General features: G+C 44.2%; 1 protein-coding gene across 3 annotated transcripts in view; it reads right to left on the reverse strand.

The window, feature by feature from the left end:
- LOC115471196 (protein NDNF-like) overlaps positions 1-6,694 on the reverse strand; it is a 41,997-nt gene extending 35,303 nt beyond the window's left edge. The window contains exons 1-2 of one of the 3 annotated variants that reach the window (XM_030204896.1): positions 6,438-6,508; positions 33-192 (exon numbers count right to left, since the gene is read on the reverse strand). Coding sequence is in view for 1 of the 3 variants with exons in the window: in XM_030204895.1 (XP_030060755.1) it covers positions 6,438-6,545 (108 nt within the window). In the remaining 2 variants the exon portion in view is untranslated. Of the gene's footprint in view, positions 1-32; positions 193-5,580; positions 5,765-6,437 lie in introns of those variants that run through there. The other 2 variants (XM_030204895.1, XM_030204897.1) reach the window with 2 other exon arrangements.
- Positions 6,695-21,588: the final 14,894 nt, after the last annotated feature.

Consider the following 21,588-nt stretch of genomic DNA (forward strand, 5'->3'; position numbering starts at 1 on the left):
TGGCAGAATACAGTTTAAGGAGATTCACTTACCTCAGCAAGAACCCTAGATGAACTGTTCCTTATACACAGCTGTTGGCATGGAGGATAGTAGAACTTGCTGAATTGGAAACCATCCTCTGGGGTGGGCCTGTGTTAAGACTGTGCTTGCCTATTTTAGTACTATTGGCTTAAAGTTGGTCCTTCTTAAGACCTGGGAAAAAGAAAATTAAAAGTCCAAACCAAGGGGGTTACGACTTGCCTGGTAGGCTATTGGAGATGATGACATTTATACACTAATGAATTAAATTACCAAAGACTTTGGGGGATTTAAATGAACTGATTGGAGAAAAACTGTAACGAGGACTCATAGGAATTCATGTACGTAACTTATTAAAAAGAAACTGAATTGCTTTACTGTTTAAAGCTCTCTCAATAAACTGCAAGAGATGCTGGACTTCTCACAAGAAGAGGTTTATACTTGTGGGTAGAGGGGACTTGACTATTTTATACTGATACACCATGGTCATTGATTTTGCATGTCACCATGAGTAAACCAGTAGAAGGAAATAAGAACCACCAGTGAACTAGAACACATGCTTCATGGATTTTTCTGTTTTTTTGTTGGAGTAGAGTCTTCCTTTGTTTGAGATTGCAGTGTCCAGTTCACATGCCAAAATATATGTGTATAGATATTTAATATGTTTGTATGTATATTTGTATTCTACCCATCTTAGCAATTATAAAGAGACCACATAATAACACCCATAAAATTAAAACACAAATAAAGATGCACAATTAATAAACATATAAAGTAAACTAACAAAAAAACAACAACAACAACATAAAAACACATGAAAAATCAACAATTCTACAATAGGGGATTTTTTTTTCTCATGTAGCATCAAAATATTGTGTACAGAAGAGAATTCCACAATATTGGACCAATAACAGAGAAAATAAGAGATTGTGTCTTCCTGCTGTGTTGACCATAATGAGCGAGTAGGGCTATATACACATAGAGGGGCATAATCGAACGCGAATGCCCATCTCCATGGGCATCTATGTCCGAGAACGGGTACGTGAAGGGGTGGGACAGACCATATTTTCGAAAAATGTATGGACCAAAATGCCATGGATTTAGTCGTTTGTGAGCTGGGCATTTGTTTTTTTTAGCGATAATGGAAAATAAAAACGCCCAGCTCAGAAACGTCCTAATCCAAGCCATTTGGTCATGGGAGGGGCCAGGATTCGTAGTACACTCGGCCCCCTGACATACCAGGACACCAACTGGACACCCTAGAGGTTGGTGCGGTGGACTTCAGAAAAAGCTCCCACATGCATAGCTCCCTTACCACGGGTGCTGAGCACCCAACCCCCTCCCCCAACACCCACTACCCACAAATGTACAACACTACCATAGCTCTTAGGGGTGAAGGGGGCACCTACATGTGGGTACAGTGGGTTTTGGAGGCCTCCCATTTACCAGCACAAGTGTTACAGGTAAGGGGGATGGGCCTGGGTCCGCCTGCCTGAAGTGCACTGCAGTACCCACTAAAAGTGCTCCAGTGACCTGCATACACACAGGCCTCTAGGACTTGTTACTGCTTGGCACACCAGTTGACACCTGAAGACTAATCTCTTTGAAAAAGTCCTTTATTTGAATAAGCACGTTTACTCACAGTTAACTGCAGATCAGAGGTTGTGCCCCACTGGCAAAGAGTCTTCCTGGTTCTGAGATTAGCAGTAGGTCAGAGCTGGCAGAATGCTGTACAATGCCCTCTTTCAGCAACATTCAAGGGAAGAACTAAGTGCTGTAACGTGGCTAACACATGAAAGGGATCTAAAACTGTGTTACAAAAATGGCCACTACCTCATGGACTACCGGAATCAAAACAGGGCACACTCTGACCCAGTAAGCAGAGGGAAAAGCACCCTGGGAGTACAGCCTACCAACTACCAACATTGTGAGCATTTAACACGAGCTACTGTAATCACGGAGCCCAATACCCTACACCCACCACAATGCATTGCTGATGTGACTCTGCAGTGCGCATAACAGAAAAGGTGTCACACTCACCCAACAGCCACATCAGAACCAGGGAAAGGCTGTCACAGGATAGGACACATTCTGCTGTCATGGAGGTGGGTACGGCATTTGAGGCTGGCATAGAGGCTGGAAAAAAAGTTGTTAAAATGGGGTTTTTTTTGGTGGGAGGGGGTTAGTGATCACTGGAGGAGTCAGGGGAGGTGATCCCCGATTCCCTCTGGTGGTCATCTGGTCAGTTGGGGCACTTTTTTGGGACTTGGACCTGAAAAAAAAGGGTCCAAATAAAGCAGACCAAATTCTCGTCCAAAACGCCCTTCTTATTTCGATTATCAGCTAAAGACGCCCATCTCTCCCCTGCCGATAACCACGCCCCAGTCCCGCCTTCGCCACACCTCCAACACGCCCCCGTCAACTTTGTTCGTTCCTGCGATGGAATGCAGTTGAAGACGACCAAAATTGGCTTTCGATTATACCGATTTGGTCGCACGTGGGAGAAAGATGCCCATCTCCCGATTTGGGTCAAAATATGGGCGTCTTTCTCTTTCGAAAATAAGCTGAATAGTCTTAATGACAAATCAGTTAAAGGAAAAGTATACAGCATTTTAAAATTGAACACAGGCATTTAAAATATGCCGGGAGCCAGTGAAGATCCTTCAATTATGGAGTAATATGTTCAAAGTGACTTCCACTGCTAATAGCCTGTGTGGTCACATTTTGGGCTTCAATTGTAGTAGATGAATGACAACATGAACTAATGAAACATACACTACAATAAACAAAATAGGGTAAATGAAGAGTCTGAATTGTTAGTCTAAAATCCAAAACTTAGAAAAAAAAATCTTCAAACAATGGACCAGCTGAAGCTTAAAAAAACAGCACTTTAATCACTTTCCTTATATTTGGCCAAAAAGATAGGCTAGACTCCAGCTGCAACCTTAAATAGGTTGTAGTCAGTCATCTTAATTTTTTTCAGTAGGTTCTGTGGTCTGTCTCTTGATACTTTGGTGCCATAAACAGATTCACTACATTCTATATATGGGCATTCATTTGCAATGATATGGAAAATATCAATGATATATATAGGCACAAAATATTATCACTGCATAAATTTAAGCAATCATATAGTGTGTTTTAACCAGTGTGTTTTTTTTTCTAGCAAAAAAGGTGCTGGTACTCAAACGCCAGTCCACCCTTCAAGGGTGAGGTGATCACTGAAGGACCCACCCTACAATAGCCAGGCCCCCTGCAACCAGTCACAGAATTTATGACAAGGCAGAACTGTTGTGTAGAGCCTGAGCTCTTTCATTAATACTTGGGGTCCATGGGTCAATTTTAGCAGACAATGGAAAAGGTGCCACTAATGGATTTAGGAGTCCTTATACAGAGGCACGCTAGCATTTTTAGTGCGTGCGTTAAATATGCATGCACTAAACATTAGACATGTCCATATATTCCTATGGTACATTGCACAGTTATGGCCTGGCATCTTGGCCTGGGGGGGGGGGGGGGGGGCATGCAAGCTCTGCTTCAGGCAGCATGGGCCAGCCCTGGCCATGCACTAATAAAAACATTAAAAAATATTAACTTTATTAGCCATGAAATAGTAGGGAGAAAGGGACTTGACACAGCTCTGTTTCAGCCGTAATACGGTATATGTATGAAACATCTCTTGCAATAGAATAATGTTTTAGATATTTACATTGTCTCTTTGTATACTTATATGTTACTATCTATTTTACATAATTTATATGTTTTGGTTTGTATAGACTCCTGACGCAGGCCTGAACGGCTGAAACACAGCTGTGTCAAGTCCCTTTCTCCCTACTATTTCATGGCTAATAAAGTTTATATTTTTTAATTTTTACAACCAAAGTGTCGGCTTTTATGTATTTATATTTTTAAATACATATTTTATGATTATTTTTAGATTTTGATGTTTTTCTATATATTTTTTATTTTTATTTTTTGTTTTTGTTCCTGTTAGTCATCTTCGCTGTTGCTTTTTTGTGAAGACTGGTTTCTTCTGTTTTTTGTACCTAATAAAAACATTGCCACACAGCCATTTACTACCTGAGCCCTTACCGCCACCTATTTAGAAGGCGGTACGGTTTCGCGTGCTACTCACACGGTAATTTTTTTGGCAGTGCGCAGCAAAGGCCGTGCACTGCACATTACCACTGGGCATCCCCCCCCCCCCCCTCACTAGAAAATAAAATGTATTTTCTGGGTGAAGGAAATGGTGTACGCTGAGCACAGTACTACCGCGGAGCGCCTGGTGTCAATGCTGTTTTCTAGTGCACTACCCGTGCAGTAGCCCTACCACCCTTTAGTAAAAGGGCCCCTTAGAGCATGTTAATTCCGCTACCACGTGCTAAACTGTAGTTAAAGGGCCTCCTAAATAAGCAATTACAAGTGAAACGCACTGAAGAATAGTAATTATTGTGTAGATACCAAAAAAAATTACATAACATTTGTTAAATGTGGCAGAGTTCAGATCTTGACTCTATCATTAATCCTGTCTCTGGTCTGTGACAGCCTAAATTATCTCCATCCTGTTTATCCAACTGCAGCGGGAAAGCTTAATAATAGCATCGTTCATTCTCCCTGCTGGTCTTTAGCTGCAGGGGACGTGTACCAAACACACACATACATTTCTGAACTTTTATACTGGTAAAATCCTTTATTGTTTCGATTTTAAAACCCTCTCGCAAAGGCCCATTTACTTCCTGAATGCAGTCGAAAAACAATACGGATATACGGTACCCAATATCTGTGCACCGGGGAATTCTAATACGAATTGACCAAGGTTTCAAGCTTTGCGCGATGCAATGAAAATGAGGATTGAAGCCCCTGTAAAATATTACTCTCATCAACTCCGGAAAGAGATCGGTTTCTCTTTCCTTGGGCAAAACAATTTCTGAGCTGAGCGCTTTCAGCTCACTGACTTTCCATGCCACCCAGCTTTCTCTGCCTGGTTTCTGCTGAGCAAGCAGTTTCGAAGAAAACCAGGACAGCGCGCGTAATTTTGCTGTCGTAATTTATCTGTTTTCCTTAATGATATCAAACTAGCCCTCTTTGTTGACCTAGTTAAATTTGTCCGTAAATTCAGTGTTTGAGTCGTTCTTAACCCCATGGTGTCTGAGACCCAAGCAGACATTTCATTCCATTGTCCGCCTATGGGAATTGCAGAGGTGCAAAGAATACCAAAGCACTTCCAAAACTAGATCCAGCAAAGCTAGATTGTGGATCTGCGAGCAGAAGATGAATAATGTCCGTGAAATGTACTGCCTTTGCTTCTTAGTAAAATAGTCTTTAAAAGATCTTGCAACATGGGGGGGGGGGGGGGGGGGGGGGGAGTTGTGACAATTGTCACTTTACTAGAGGTTCAGGACTTTCCTGCTCTTATCTTTTAAATGTCTTTTCAAATATGATCTTACCTTCCTCGTTTCGAGGTGGAATCTCTAGTTATAAGTACGAAACACTTCACAAGTTTCCTCTTTTTAAGAAAAACCCAACAAGGAAAAAAAAAAGCAAGCTTTGTTTTGCTCTTACCTGGTACGCTGGTGAAAGTTCACGATCAAAAGCAAATCACCGATGCCTGATGTTTTTCCCTTGCTCAGAACATATCAAATTTGCAAGCGGCAAAATAATGTGATCTCTTTAACTCTGCGATTTATTTTTCTAAACTGTAGAGATTCTTGCAGCAGAAATATTTGTCTCCCCAAGAATTGGCAAAACACCGCCCCCCTGCACAAACTATTGAACAAAACACACTGAGTAGTCGAGAGGGGCTTTGACAGAAGAGCTTGGGGAGAGGGGTGGAGGCATTAGCAAGCTGGAAAAGACTCACTTAACCCTTCTAAGCCTGCAGCTTTAGCAAAAGGGTATGGAAACTTAATTCCACTGACTGAGCATTACAGCTGATCCCTTTTCTTGTTGAAAATCTCATTAAAGCGGGAAAATCTTTCAACATGTTGCCTGAAGCTTAGCCAGCATTTAGAGCCCCTTTCGTGATCTGTAGGAGTCACAGTATCCGAGCTGAAGGAGCACCGTAGTGTTAACATTCATAAGCAAAGTTTCAGTTTCCATGTATACAAAATGCAAATGACATGTGTTCAAAGGCACACAAAGACGACAGTGGAGATGACCAATAAAGTCAAGGGTGTAAAAACTGGCTTTTATGGATTATCTTCAGAAATAACTCTGCACTCATATTTGAGTGGCAACAACCCAAAACACCATAAATGACCTTGCAGATCCACAGAATAGCAAAAGATATATCAATCCCCAACCATGCATCAATCAGTTTCCTGTTGCAATAGAATCCTGTGTGTCATGCTTCACACGAACACTGGATAGTGAGCCCTTCGGCTACTGCCGAGGGTGGCAGAGGCAGGAGGAACACCCACCGGAACAGAAGCCACAGCAGGGAGCAGGAAGACAGTCCACGAATCCAGCACAACCGGGGCCAGGCAAACAAAGTCAAGGTCCAGCTCCAGGCACGGGTTCCATGGCATGTGGCAAACAAAGTCAAAGTCCAGGTCCAGGCAAAGGTTCAAAGGCAGGCGGCAAACAAAGTCAAAGTCCAGGTCCAGGCAAAGGTTCAAAGGCAGAAACTGAAAGTAGCAGGGAAAGCAGAGCAACAAACAACCGCAGAAGACACACCTCTGAGGACCTCTGATGCAAGGCAAACTAGAAACACTTCCAGGTGGTTAATAAAGGCCAACAGCCAGGGAGTTCACCAGGTACGGAAACAGCTGAGTTCCAAAAAGTCTTGAGACCAACTGGCAGGCTAGAAAATCCGGACCGGACCGACATGACTTCTGGAACCGGGAAAACCATCAACAGACAGTCCATTGCGACCACCAGGTCTGACCACCAGGGGGCGAGATGAATGAGAGCATGATACCGGGGCAGAGTCATAACACTGTGTTCAACTTGCATGTTGGCTGAACTTCCCTCCGGAGTGGAGGAGTAGCCTAGTGGTTAGTACAGCAGATCCTGATCCTGGGTTCAATGCCCACTGCAGCTCCCTGTAACTCTGGGCAAGCCACCTAACCCTCCATTGCCCCATGTACAAAATAAATACCTGTATATAATATGTAAACCACTTTGAATGTAGTTGCAAAAACCACAGAAAGGCAGTGTATCAAGTCCCATTCCCTTTCCCCTTTTCCTTGACTACACAGTCAAGTCGAACAAGAATGCAGAGTCGTTTCTGAAGATAACCAATAAAAACCAGTTTTTACACCATTGACTTTACTGGTCATCTCCACTGTCTCTGTGAAATGCTCTGTGGAGGTCAGCTCTTCTATATGTGTACAAGGTATATATGTGAATGCATATGGAAGCAGGTACAAATATATGCATAGTGGTTTAACTCTTGGAGCTGGGACCAACTTGCCAGTGCACTCCATATCCCTCTCCCCTGTACCCTTAAACTGCTCCTTCTCCAATACCCACATTACCCCAAGAAGATAATCCTCTCACATGTCAAATAATTCAATAACACACTTATTTGAAATAACAGGCCATAGCTTAGTTTATTAAACAACCTTTTAACATTGCAACATCCTTCATAATAGATAATACCCCCCCCCCCCCAACCTACAGCTATAACATGTAGGAATATCCAAAACTCCCACTGCAGCTCTCCATGTCAGCAAAGCAGCCAATCCGCTTGCAGTCCATTGCTGCCAATCTCCTTCCAGCTCCGCCTTGCCAGCAAGCGCCCTGCTGCAGCTGTGGTCTTTCACATCTGTTAACCGGGTCTACCGACCCCTAATTAATAACCTGGCTCATCCCCCCCATCAGCTGCCAGCCCTGTAGCTCTGGTTTTCCACCACTGCGACAACCTAGAACCAACAGCCTGCAACAACTAACCAGGTCACAGAGAGGAAACCCAAGAACTCTAGCCAAATGCCCTAGGGGGAAGGTGGGAAGATATGCTGCTCTGAGGAGCGGGAACTCCCTGATCCTCAGAGGGAGACTGCTTTTATGAGCTCGCACATGACCCGCCTCATTCCTGCACCTGCCCAATCACCCCACTGACAGGTTTGCGGGCATCCCTCAATGGTAACTTGTGTAATGTATGCTAATATACAAGATAAATCATGGAGCTAAGGAACCTGGAAGGTATGAAATGTAAATTAGAGCAGTAGGAAGTGAGGTGATTTACTCATGAACACTGGCCTTTGAATCTAGTTTTCCTGGATGTGCAGCTTTGTGTTCCATTCACTAAGCCAGGGCTTTCCAAACCCATCCTGGGCAAGCAAAAAATAAATGTTATAAGAGTGCTGGCCAATATTCAGCCGGCACCCATGTCACTGTCACAGTCACCCATGTCACAGGGGTGATATGATACAGACGTTCAAATATTTGAAAGGTATTAATCTGCAAACGAATCTTTTCCGGAGATGGGAAGGCGGTAGAACGAGAGGACATGAAATGAGATTGAAGGGGGGCAGACTCAGGAAAGGTGTCAGGAAGTATTTTTTCACGGAGAGGGTGGTGGACGCTTGGAATGCCCTCCCGCGGGAGGTGGTGGAGATGAAAACGGTAACGGAGTTCAAACATGCGTGGGATATGCATAAAGGAATCCTGTGCATAAGGAATAGATCCTCAGAAGCTTAGCTGAAATTGGGTGGCGGAGCAGGTGGGGGGAAGAGGGGTTGGTGGTTGGGAGGCTAGGATAGGGGAGGGCAGACTTATACGGTCTGTGCCAGAGCCGGTGATGGGAGGCGGGACTGGTGGTTAGGAGGCGGAAATACTGCTGGGCAGACTTGTACGGTCTGTGCCCTGAAAAAGGCAGGTACAAATCAAGGTAAGGTATACACATATGAGTTTATCTTGTTGGGCAGACTGGATGGACCATGCAGGTCTTTTTCTGCCGTCATCTACTATGTTACTATGTTACTATGTCTTATGTGGGCTCCAGCTGAATATTGGCTGGGATCTGCATAAGCCCCGTTGGCCAGTGCCAGCGACAGTCAGTGTTTAAAACAACAACAACAACAAAAACGCTGATTATCACCGGCTGAATATTGGCTGGATTATTCACTAAAGAGCTATACTATAGAAAATGAGATAAAAGCCTGTGTGAATCGAGCTTTAAATTTCACCAATAAGACACAGTTCTGAATGAAATATAACTATGCATTTTGTACTCTCAAACAGTCTTTGGGTTTCTGGTGAAGCTGAATTGTCATGAAAAATGAGATTAATGACAAAATATGAAAGGATAAAAGGGCAAGCCTAATGGACGTAGAAAACAGACCTAAACTCCTGAAACAATCTGAATGCTAGAGAGGTATCATCAAACCAGTTCAATAACCACTATCAGGTGAAAACATTATGAGGTTTGAAAGGCAAAAATGCTCAGCATAGTGGAAAATGGGAACCACTTGTTCATAGAGTGCAACCATAGCAGTTTCAAACACCCATGTATTTTCCCATCTGTTCAATACATTACCCTGAATTGGAAAAATCTGGTTGAGCAAATGATTTTTCATGCAAGAATTCCAGTTCTGTGTCAGCACCTTAAACTATAAGAACCTCAGACTGCCCATATTGGCTCAGTCTTAGTTTCACGTTTCTTCTACATTACTACAGTTTGGCAACAAGCAAGAAATAAACCTCAAACACCTGCTACAGCCATTAGGAACTATTCACCTAGCTCCAGACAAGTCTCTCTCTCTCTCTCTCTCTCTTTTTTTTTAAATTATTTTCAACATTCCACTGGGCTTCCCAAACCTGCCCTGGGGACCCAATAGCCAATCAGTTTTCAGGATAGCCCAAAACTTTATTTGGATTTAGCTCGCACCTTTTTCAGTAGTAGCTCAAGGTGAGTTACATTCAGATACACTAGGTATGTTCCTGTCCCCAGAGGGTTCACAGTCGGCAGCTATAGAAAATACACAGTGGTTGGTGGGGACCTTGAACATCCACGCATGCTCAAGGCCGGCTGACTCCTAGCCCCTCTGAAACAGGGACTTCAGAAGGGAAAGTATCTGAAAGGGTTAGAGCATGCATGGATGTTCAATGCCCCATGCTGCTCACAATACATCTTCTATAGCTGCTGACTGCTGTATAGCTGCCTTGAAGGAAGGGACATAAATGCCTGAATACCTCATGGGGCAGGAAGGAGGTGGTGACAGAGGGAAGGAAGGAACAAGAGAGATGCTGGCAATCATGAGGGGGAGGGGAGGGGTGGGGTGGAAGAGAGAGATGCTGGAGACCTACTCTTACTGCATGGCCATGTTTTTTTTAGGGGCTTTTTACCCGCTGTGGTAAAAAGGGCCCTGGCACGTGGCAAAAACGGCCCCTGCTATTACTGCAGGGTCCTTAAAGGTATAAATCCGCAAACGAACCTTTTCCGGAGATGGGAAGGCAGTAAAACGAGAGGACATGAAATAAGATTGAAGGGGGGCAGACTCAAGAAAAATGTCAGGAAGCATTTTTTTCACGGAGAGACTGGTGGATGCTTGGAATGCCCTCCCGCGGGAGGTGGTGGAGATGAAAATGGTAACGGAATTCTAAAATGCGTGGGTTAAACATAAAGGAATCTTGTTCGGAAGGAATGGATCCTCAGAAGTTTAGCCGAGATTGGGTGGCAGAGTCGGTGGGGGGAGGCGGGGCTGGTGGTTGGGAGGTGGGCCTTGTTCTGGGCAGACTTCTACGGTCTGTGCCCTGAAAATGGCAGAAACAAATCAAGGTCAGGTATACACATAAAGTAGCACATATGAGTTTAAATTGTTGGGCAGACTAAATGGCCCATGCAGGTCGTTTTCTGCCGTCATCTACTATGTTACTATGTTACCGCAGCTTGGTAAAAGGACCCCTCAATTTTTTATGTTGTTGGCCCTAAGTTACGGAGCACTTTGCCTAGTCATGAGAGAGTTTGAGGACTCTTGTAGAATTTTAGACAGCCTTAAAGTCTGTGTTGTTTCAACAGGCATTTAATCTCATTACAGCTTGATTCATTTGTGATGCTGTTGTCAGTAGTTCACAGACGATGCTGTTAAGAACAAGGATGTAAGAATATTATATTTTTATGCTGTGTCTTGTTTATGTTTGAGTTCATAATGTGTATATTTTATTGGATTCCACTTAGGATTGTAGATATAACAGAATATAAAAATAAATAAATAACGAGTAGAGTTAAAAGGCATCAAAGAAATGGCATCTAGATGAAAAGTGAAATAAACTCATCCTGAAATATATATATACTAGTAAAAAAGGCCTGTTTCTGGAGCAAATGAAATGGGCGCTAGCAAGGTTTTCCTCCCCAACCCCCCTCCCTACCCACCTCTTCGTCGTTGTGAAGGCACTGACGCCATTGCTCCGCACCTCGTCAACACACGCCACCTTCATCTCCTGAGTCCTTGTTCATTGTGAAGCCACTGACGCCATTGCTCCGCCCTCGATCTGTGACGCCACTGCTCCGCCCTCAACGTCATAACATTTGATGCGAGGGCGGGGCCCAGAGACAGTGATTTCGGTGGCTTCACCACCACGAACCCTTCGAACCCGAAGGAAGTGACACTGACGTCAGTGTCCTCAGAACGTTAAGGGTGAGTTTTATTATATAGGATGGTTAGCAGAGCAAAGAGAGAAATGCCCTACTGAACACATTGAAGCAGGGGAATTATAGAAAGCAGATGGGGGCAAAGGGGAAGGTCAGGGTACCTCTCCTAACAAGAAAGAGCTGAGAACTCTGCAGCTGAGTTTTCCCTTGCACAAGGACATTTGTAATCAAGGGTTACAACAGCAGCTCAGAATTTGCAGATAGTGGGGGATTAGTCGCCTGAATTGCTCTATCAGATTTAATGGGGCAAGTTCTTACTTTTATATGAATTGCTCTGTATTTGAGCCATTTAAAGCACAAGAGAATGGCTGAAAATCCCCAGCTTATGTATTAGCCCCATACATCTTCAACAAAAGATTCAGGAATTAGAGACCAGTGTCTGCAGTAGCTTCTGCTGGTGTTTTCCCACTGCCTCACCTATCAAACCTCCCACTTTGCTTTCAGTCGTTTGGATTAAATGTGTGTTAAATTGTGCTTTATAACGGCAATTAATATAGCTCTGTTAACCATGAGAACCACAAAAGCAGTAACCTTTGCATAATTTTGAAAATGGAAAATGATATCTTTGTAAGCCTTAACTGCAGAAAGAAAAATCAGTCACATTAGCTTATGGGACCCTCCGTGGAACTGTCAGTGGAGAGATCAGAGTATGAACCAGAGAAGACATTACTAACTAATCCCTGTGTCACTCTAATATGATAAGCCTCTGTTTTGGTTTTAGCCTCAGATGATGTATGTAATGTATGCCACAGGGCATTAGCCCAAACGTAAACAGCATTAATCCTTCATAAAACATCTGAAAGAAAACATCTTGCATAGCATGCATTTCAAAAATCGGTATTATAAGCTCCAAGCAAGCACAGCACAGCAGCACACCAATCCTATCATCAAGATCTTGGCAGTGTATTTCTGTTTGGCTCTCTGAAAATAATATTTAAACTATCTCTATTGTAAATGTTATATTATTTTAATACTCTATTATTATATATTATTGTAGGGGTCAATATTCAAAGTGGTTTAAATGGCCAGGAGAGGCTCCTGGCCATTTGCATGTTCGGGCCTACCGAGGATATTCAGCGGCACTTAAACGGGAGAGTTCTGCCGAATATCCCCTCTCACTGCCCATGCCGAAACTGGCTAGTTTGTGGGCGGTCTGGGGATGGAGTTAGGGCTGTGCGGTAAACTAGCCAGTTAGCAGAGATTTTCAGTCTGCTAACCAGCTGAGAAACTGCATAAAGTTAGGACAGAAAAAAGGCTGCCCTAACTTTAAGCAGTCACGTCAACCAATCTGAATATTGGCCAGTGCCTGGTTAACTTCTGGTCCTCACTCAGTGTTATGTCATCCCTCTCCCTCCCTGGCAATCCCCCTGGAACATTCGGATCTCCCCCCTGTGATCCTCCTCCCTCCTCCCTCCTCTCCCATCCCCCACCCGGAAACACACCAGGACCTCCCTCCCTCCCTCCTTCCCACCAACTCATGAATATCTGGAAGGACCCCTGCCTTTGGGATGCCTACTCGCCCCACCCCACCCCACCCTGAATGCCAAGAAGCTCCCCCACTGGGATCCCCTTGCCTCCCTCACACCCCTACCCTCAGAATTTCAAGGGCTTCTCCCAATAGTAGCGGGCTTAGCTGCCTGCTTCCCTGGTGGTCCAATGGGGAAATGGGAAACAGTGATGCCCACTTGCTCCTGCCCATTGCAGAAGCCTCTCTAAGTGGCTACCATGACCTCTAGCAGCAGCCTTGCAGTACATCAAAGCAGGTAGAGAGAGTGACAACAGCCCTGCAGGGGGACGGGAAGTGGGGAAGGCTATCTCATGAGCCAGATCTGCACTACAGCCCCTTAAATTATGTCACCCTACACGGATACCTGGTCTCCCTAGTGGCAAGCCTGGCCCTATCTGGGTCCTTCCTCATAGGAAAACTGCTCTGTAAGTCTCTGGTCAGGTTGAGCTGGGCTCTCCAAGCCTTTTGATTTCAAAATTTTTAGTAGGTGGCCCAGTGGAAAATCAGCTGAGATTCTTTGCTCTTGCAGATCTTCAGGGGCTCTCCTCTTGTCCCCTCCTGCTCCTTTAGGCCTGTTTTTCTATCAGCTCTCTCTCTTTCTACTTGGAAGGATCAGGGCCGGTCTTAGGCAGAGGCGACCAAGGCAGCCGCATAGGGCCCCGCGCCTAAGGGGGCCCCGCGCGGCGCGCCTCAACTCTGCCTCCGCTCCAACTTCCGCTCACAGATCCCACGGCTTGGCCGCTCCGCTACCGCCACCACCGGTGTGGCACCCACCCCCGGCTTGGGCCCGCTAAGCCCGCCGTCAGCTCCCGAGTCCCCGGACCCCGGCGAGGCGGCGACAGTAACTTTGCAGGCTTGCAGCGAGCCAGGAGGCAGCGACGGCCCCGACGGTGACAGACAGTTGCAGCGCGGTGGGAGTCACTGAGCGGGAAAAGCTGGAGCCTGGTCCAAGGTGGTGAGCTATCGTCACGCTGACTGTGGTGCAAGCGAGAGCGCGGCCGTGCAGACTCGTGGAGCCGAGTAGCCGAGCAAACTAAGCAACAGACAGGGGAGAGCTGCCTACAACAGTTGTGCCAATCCAGAGGCAGGCAGACAGCAAGTCAGGTATGATGATAGCTTTTTTTCTAAATTAGGAAGAACCTTTTGAAATTAAAGTACTGTCTGTCTCTGTGGTGGTTTGAAATGTTTCAGCTATGTCCACCATTTTGTCAAAGGTTTTGCCTGGGACCCTTGCTTCCAGTGACAGTGAGCCACAGTAGTCCCCTTCTTCTACTACTACTACTACTACTATTTAACATTTCTAGAGCGCTACAAAGTGTACGCAGCGCTGTACAAACACAGAAGAAAGACAGTCCCTGCTCAAAGAGCTTACAATCTAATAGACAAAAAGTAAAGCATTTAAATTTAAAATATTTAAGCAGTCAAGCTTCTTCCCCTTTCAGTCCCTGCCCACCTTTACCCATAGATATCCTTTTAATCATCTTTTACCTCCCTTCTTCAATGCACCTTAATTTTATTAATTCTTCCTTCTGAGCCTTACTCATCCTCCCCTAAATGGTCCCATATGCCTCATATGCCTCATCCTTCCCCAGGGTTCACCCCAAGTCTCACTCTCACCTGTACTCCACACTACACCTCAGTCACCCTCCACCCTCCCAGTATCATTCATTCTCTCACTAGTGCTGCCACACATAATCTTATCAATGGGGCGGAGCTAGGGTGGGGGCGGAGCTAGGATGGGGCCCCACCAAATTGGTCTGCACAGGGCCCCGCACTTGCTAAGACCAGCCCTGGGAAGGATGTAGGGGTGGGCTGGTTCCTCATTCCACCCGGGGCTGGCGTTGGGAGGCGTTCCCTCTGGCTCACTTTCCTGTTTCCACCTGGGCGTGGATTACGGCAGAGGGGGAAAGCTTCAAGACAGCTGGAGGCAGTTTGTGAGGATGGCTGCTGCACCGGGGCTCCTCTGAGAAGGGAAATAAAAATTTTAAAGAAGACCACCAGGTGAGGGGAAGGGACTATGGTGAGAAAAAGGGGAAGAGATGCCAGGACCAAGTAGTAGTAATGCATGTGGGGAGATTGGGGGGAGGGGAGATCAGGGATCAAGAACCCCCTCCTTAATTTCTTTCCTGGGCTCCACCTTGTCTAAAACTGGCCCTGATTCCACCTATTACCCATGACAAGTGCAGCAGCTTTATAAGCTCTGTAACTGCTCGTACTTCTCCCTCCAGATTCAGTGGCTCTGCTAGTCAAAGACCCTCTTTCCTTCACAATAGAGGATCAATGGTCATGGAAGCAAGAGCAAAGATGAGGGTTTTGAAACTGTACTGGGATTTTCCACCAGCAGTTTCCCTCCAGGGGGTGTCTCCTCCTACCATTGTCAATCACAAGTAGGATAGCCAACCCCAACTTCTAGAAGCTATAAAAGTCAAAATACAATACTATAGTGGAGTCACTAGAGTTCTCTGCAGTTCATTTAGAGAGCAGAACCTTACAATTTCTACTCTTGGAAATTTTTTTTTTATAAAATTAGCCACCATTTACATGTATAAAAATATTTCCAAATTTGGTTTAAGTTACTGATCATTATCTGTAAGGCAGCTTTTGCGGTGGCTCCATTTTATTTATGACAAGCTCTTTGAATTCTATCATCCTGTCGGACTGTTGTGTTTGGAGGAGCATGGATTGTTATCCATGGTGTGCTACTCTAAAGCACATTATGCAGTTACACAGGAAGCTGCGTTTTCTGGTATTGGTCTCTTTCTAAGGAATCAGCTGCCAGAACGTTTATCAAAATGTTATCCATTTAAGAATAAATAGAAATAAATCAAAACAGAGAAAATAAAATAAGATGATGCCTTTTTTATTGGACTAACAATACATTTTTTGATTAGCTGAAGGGTTGTATCCCCAGCAAGAGAGAATACAGGTTGTGGGAATTTCTAAAATCTATATGCATTATTATACTATAGAATACACCCAGTCTGTGCCTAATTTAGAAATTGCCTTAGCTGTCCGCAACTAAATTTAGTTGTGCAGTTGGACGCTCAGCATATTCTATAAACCATGTGGAAATTTACTACTACTACTTATCATTTCTATAGCACTACTAGACGTACACAGCACTGTACACTAAACATGTAAGAGGCAGTCCCTGCTTGACAGAGTTTACAATCTAATCAAGACAGACAAACAGGACAAATAAGGGGTCAGGGAATTACTTAAATCGGGAATGATAATTTATAGAATACATCTAGGCGTATTTTTTTCAGTGCTGAGTTTTTAGGCATGATATATAGAATCTAGCTCTATATGTCTCAGTATCCTTCTTTTCTTTTTCAGGTGTATGTGTACATTTATTTGTAGAATGTAGAAACTTTGGTCTTTATTCTCTCTTCTTCTTGCTTGGACAGTGGGGCCCTGTGCTTCACGCTTTCTCCAGTGTGGACTCTGAAACCATGACCTACTACTCTAAACTTTAAAAACCCAAAAAGAGAGTCTACCTTCCTGGCTTAGTTCAAGTTACTCTTTCTATGAGGAAAGGGAATACTTGGGCCAGCTAACTATGAAAATAAACCATTAATTGAGGTCCTTAACTTAAGCACCTAGCTTGTCACTTTGTCCCTAAGCTGAGAAGGGCACAAATATTTTTCAATTTACTCTCTCTCCCATACATACAACATCTCATTCACAGTCATGTCTTGCCTTATTGGTTACCCAGTGCACAGGCCCTGAAGGCCAAGCACCCAGGCTTTGTAGGCTCACTATCAAAATAACTGTACTGGGAGAATTACTTGTAAAACACATCTCCTTTTTCTCTGTGACCTCACTCCAACCTTAAAATAGAGCCCCTGTCACTCTTTCAACCACTTTCACACAGCACTTTCCCAATGTGTCAAAGCACAAAACTTTTCTTTTTTTTTTAAGAAAATCACTTCTATGGTGCTAGTCATTTCTCCATTAAACCCCCAAGTCAGAAACAATATTTCTGAAATCAGCTAACAGCTTTTCAACTTAAAAACCTCTTCTTTCACAGTCACACAGAGCTCTCTCACATGCATCCAGCCTCCTTGAGAACTCCAGTCCAGTTCTGACAACAGCCAGCGTAGCTGTTGCTAAGGGTGACAGTGACTCTGAGTCACCAGCTGACCTCTGGTGGCCAACCAAATCCAGTACACAAACGTTTGAAAGGCACGGAACTTAATTGAAAAGTCCATGGTCTCCATTTTGATCCCATATTGAGAAAATTATATTTTACTAAAATTATCACAAAAATTACCATAGAATTAACCTAAAACATCATGTAACCAACCCTTAGACCCATCAAATTACACATACTATATTTTTCTCCAACATTTTGCTCCACATTTACAGACATCAACATTTTGTCCAAAAATTATCCCCCAAACCTCTAAAGAACGAGGGGCATTCAGTCTAAAAATATTCAACATTGGCCCATGCACACCCCCAAGTGACACCCGTTCAAAAAAACCCCCAACAATTTAAGTCTAGAAATTACCCAAACTAACACCTTCTTGTTTTATCACCAAAATTATTTTAAAGCATTAACCTACCTCAGAAGGTTCTCAGGAACCCATAACTACCACTACATTTTACCAAAAATTAACCCCTTAAATGCCAGATCAACAGGACCAAAAAACACAATTTTAAAAAAGACTAAATAAAATCTTGGGCCACCAGACCCCTTACCTTGTTCCCCAAAGGCTTCTCACTCAAGCTGTGGTGAAAGAGGCCCTGCACTTGCGGTAGGGGCCGTTTTTCCCACAAGCCAGAGCCCTTTTTACCGCAGCGGGTAAAAAAGCGCCCAGACACACATGGCTATGCAGTAAAAAAAACTCTTACTACATGGCCATGCGGCAGGGAGCCCTTACCACCACCCATTGAGGTGGCAGTAAGGGCTTCCGCACTAACCCGATGGTAACTGAGCAGCACTCAGCAATGGCCGATTACTGCTGGGTTATCGCCATGCAAGCCATTTCAGGCAGGCAGTACTGTTCCACTGTGGTCCAAGGGCTCTAACCCTGAATCATGACAGGTTTTATTGTAGGAATAAATGACAGTCATAAGGGGAAGTATACATGTAGAAGGAAAGGATTTGGATTCATCTGATGCCTTTCTCACTAGTATCCCAAGGTGATTTGCATTTCTGTACTGAAGGTATTTTCCTATCCCTGGAGGACTCACAGTCTAAGTTTGTACCTGAAACAGTAGAATATTAAGTGACTTACCTGAGGTCACACGAAGTATTAGTGGGATATGATCTGTGGCTTCACTTGTTTGTAGCCTGATGCGCTTACCATTAGGCTATTCCTCCCTTTATAAGATTGCAGCCAGTTATAAAATTAACCTCTGGGTGCCATGAGGGCAACAATCCACCGCCTGATATTACCTTCAGTGCTCAGAATCTTCAGATCAGGTCCACTGGACATTGTTACCATTGTGACAGGCACAAGTAGTGTCTGTCTTAAAGTTGCCACAGAGGGGAGCTCTGGCTCCATGTTTCCAGGATAAAACTAAATACACTAAGGGCCTCTTTTACAAAGTAAAAGTGTTGCTGCTTTGCCGCATGCCGATCTGGTTAGTAGTTAGTGCAGTGGGCTAAGAACCTGGGGAACTGGGTTCAACTCCCACTGCAGCTCCTTGTGACTCTGGGAAAATCACTTAACTCTCCATTGTCCCAGGTACAAGAACTTTGACCTTAATGATCAAATGTAAATACAGGCACTAGAGGCCACTAGGCTGGACTAGCACCTGTGTTTACTATGTTCTGATGATCAGAGGGCTTCAGCGCGATTTAAATGAGCTTTCCAGTATTCTGCCCATATGATCAGAGCACTGCACGGAGCTAGTGTTAAGGTTTCCTCCCCTGCTAGGCAGCCCAGACTGTCACTGTCAGCTCAGGTCAGTCCTGGGGGTCCATAGGAACCCTCCCACCTGACACAAGGGCACGGGGGGCTGAAGGTCCGGTGGTTCTCCAGCCCTTCTAACCCCTACAACACCAACAAAGAAATCCCTGGTGGCCCAGTGTGCTACACACCCCACCCTCACCTGCCCTGGTGGTCTAGTGGTCCCATTCCTCCCCCTGTATCTCGTGGGTCTTCCAGCGCCACCTCCAAAATGCACTGGGCAGGGCATGGCATCACCATTTTGGAGGCAGCACTGGAAAAGGATGGAGTGCTGCTCCCTCCTCCATCTCCCATGACGTACGGGAGAGTTGTCCGCTAGACCACTGGGGTGGATGGGGGTGGGGTGTGTAGCCCACTGGTCCACCAGGGATTTTTTTTGGAGTCAGGGGAGTTAGGGGGGCTGGAGATCCACCGGTCCTCCAGCCTCCCTGTGTCCCTGTGTAGGGGCTTGGGAGGCACTAGGCCACCAGGGACTTGCATTTGGGGTGGTCCGGGGGGGGGGGGGGGTCCCACAGACCTCCTGCCCCTCTGTTTGACAGGTCTGAATTTTTGACAAACTGCAGGAATATTGTGCCTGAGTGCATGCCCAGGCACAATCCTCCCACACTTTCTTCCGATGATCAACACTAATAATGTGCCTAATTTTGCATGTTATTAATGTAGGTCATTGGGAAGTTAATTCCCTGCACTTTTCCGGTGCTATTTTTTGGGCGCTATTTCAGAACAGTGCATGGAATTGATCCTCGGGGCCTCAGATTGTGAGCCCACCAGGGACAAAGAAAGTACCATCATATAATGATTGTAAACCACTTTGTAAGACAGAAAGGCATTGACCCAGACTATATCTCCTACCTTACTCCCTTCTCCATTGCCTATCTCTACCTACTTATCTATTCTACTATTCTGTTATAGTTAATTTTTACTTTCTCTAACAATATTCTGTATTCCCTATTACTATGTAAGCTGCATTGAACCTGCTTTGAGTGGGAAAGCGCGGGATACAAATGTAATAATAAATAAAAATAAATAAATATATATCAAATCCCATTACCCATTACCCATTTATTTAAGGACTGTAGGTATGTTGGTAAGGAATAAGACAAAATAGCTGGTATTTTCTTTTTAGCTTGCTATGTTTTATGTTTGTATTGAAGCCTCAGGTATGATTTTAATATTAAGTATGTATTGGTTCTAGTTTTTAGCTTTTTGTTTTTGAACTGTGAATGGTCTAAGTAGTTTGGGTAGTGACTGTTTGTCAACTGAAATTCCTGCTATCTCCAATTCTTGCAAAGTCAAACCAAAGTATAATGTATACCCTGAAAAAAGATGGCTGGGACTGCTTGCAAAATGCTCCGTATAATATTGAAGTTATTTCTGATTATAGATAGCATTATAGAGATTGTTGTATTCCCATTAAGTCACAGAGACCATACCTGAGAAAGATCCCTTTAGTGTCTTCTTTCTCCCCTAGTCCTATTGTATGCTGTTTTTTTCAATGCAAGATCAGTATGTAGTAAGACTGCTATTTTAAAAGATTTAATTGGTGCTTCCAATTTCGAAATTGCTTTTATTGTAGAAGCATGGCAACAAGATTATTCCAGTCCTATAATATTGGATTTATATCCTTTGGACTATAATATTCTGCATATTTCTAGGATCTCAAAAAAGGGGGATTGTTTAGCTGTAATTTATAAGACATTCATATTACTTTCATTAGTTAGTTCCTATATGGAATCTGGTCTAGAATCGTTAGTATCAGCTAAGAATAGTGGGACCAATATTCAGATTGCGGGAGTTAGCCCGACTAACTCCTGCAGTTGGCAGTGATGCCGGATATTCAATGCTGGGTGAAGCCAAAGATAGACCTGCTATTGACGCAGCCAGATTTGGTTGCCAAACTAGCTAGCAATGCGCTGAAAATTGATGGATAGCGGTTATACCGCATTATATAACTGGCTATCCGTTAAGGGCTAACTGGGGATATCAGCAGATAGCCAGTTAGGTGCCATTCCTGGCCAGTTAAATGGTTTTGAATGTCAGCCGGTAGTGATCAGTTACTGCTGATCAGTTAAGTTGCTTGTGTGGGGCTATCCACTAATTTTCAGTGGCATTAGCCAGTTACCACTGCTGAAAATTAGTGGTTAGCACATACACATAAACCGACTATTTTAGGGGTGTTCTGGGGATGGAGTCAGTCAATATTGAGCTCTTAACCAGCCCACATAAAACACAGTCCTATCTTTATGCAGCAATCCATAGCCGGTTAAGTTCTCAATATCGACTTAACTAGCTATGTGTTAGCCAACTCCTCATAAAACGGATATTCAGTGCCAAAGCCCAGACATGGCCCGACGTTGAATATCTGGGAATAATGTCGGTGGCAGTCAGCAAAATGCTCACTGCCGCCAGATGAATATTTATTCCTTAGTGTACAGACCTCCTGGTGTTTGGAATTCTCTCTCTTCAATTTTGTATGAGTAAATCTTAGAAGCCTCTACAAGATTTTCTTGTTTAATAATTCCAGGAGATTTTAACTTGCTGTG

The sequence above is a fragment of the Microcaecilia unicolor genome, chromosome 5 (genome assembly GCF_901765095.1).
Source record: "Microcaecilia unicolor chromosome 5, aMicUni1.1, whole genome shotgun sequence".
NCBI classification, from domain to species: domain Eukaryota; kingdom Metazoa; phylum Chordata; class Amphibia; order Gymnophiona; family Siphonopidae; genus Microcaecilia; species Microcaecilia unicolor.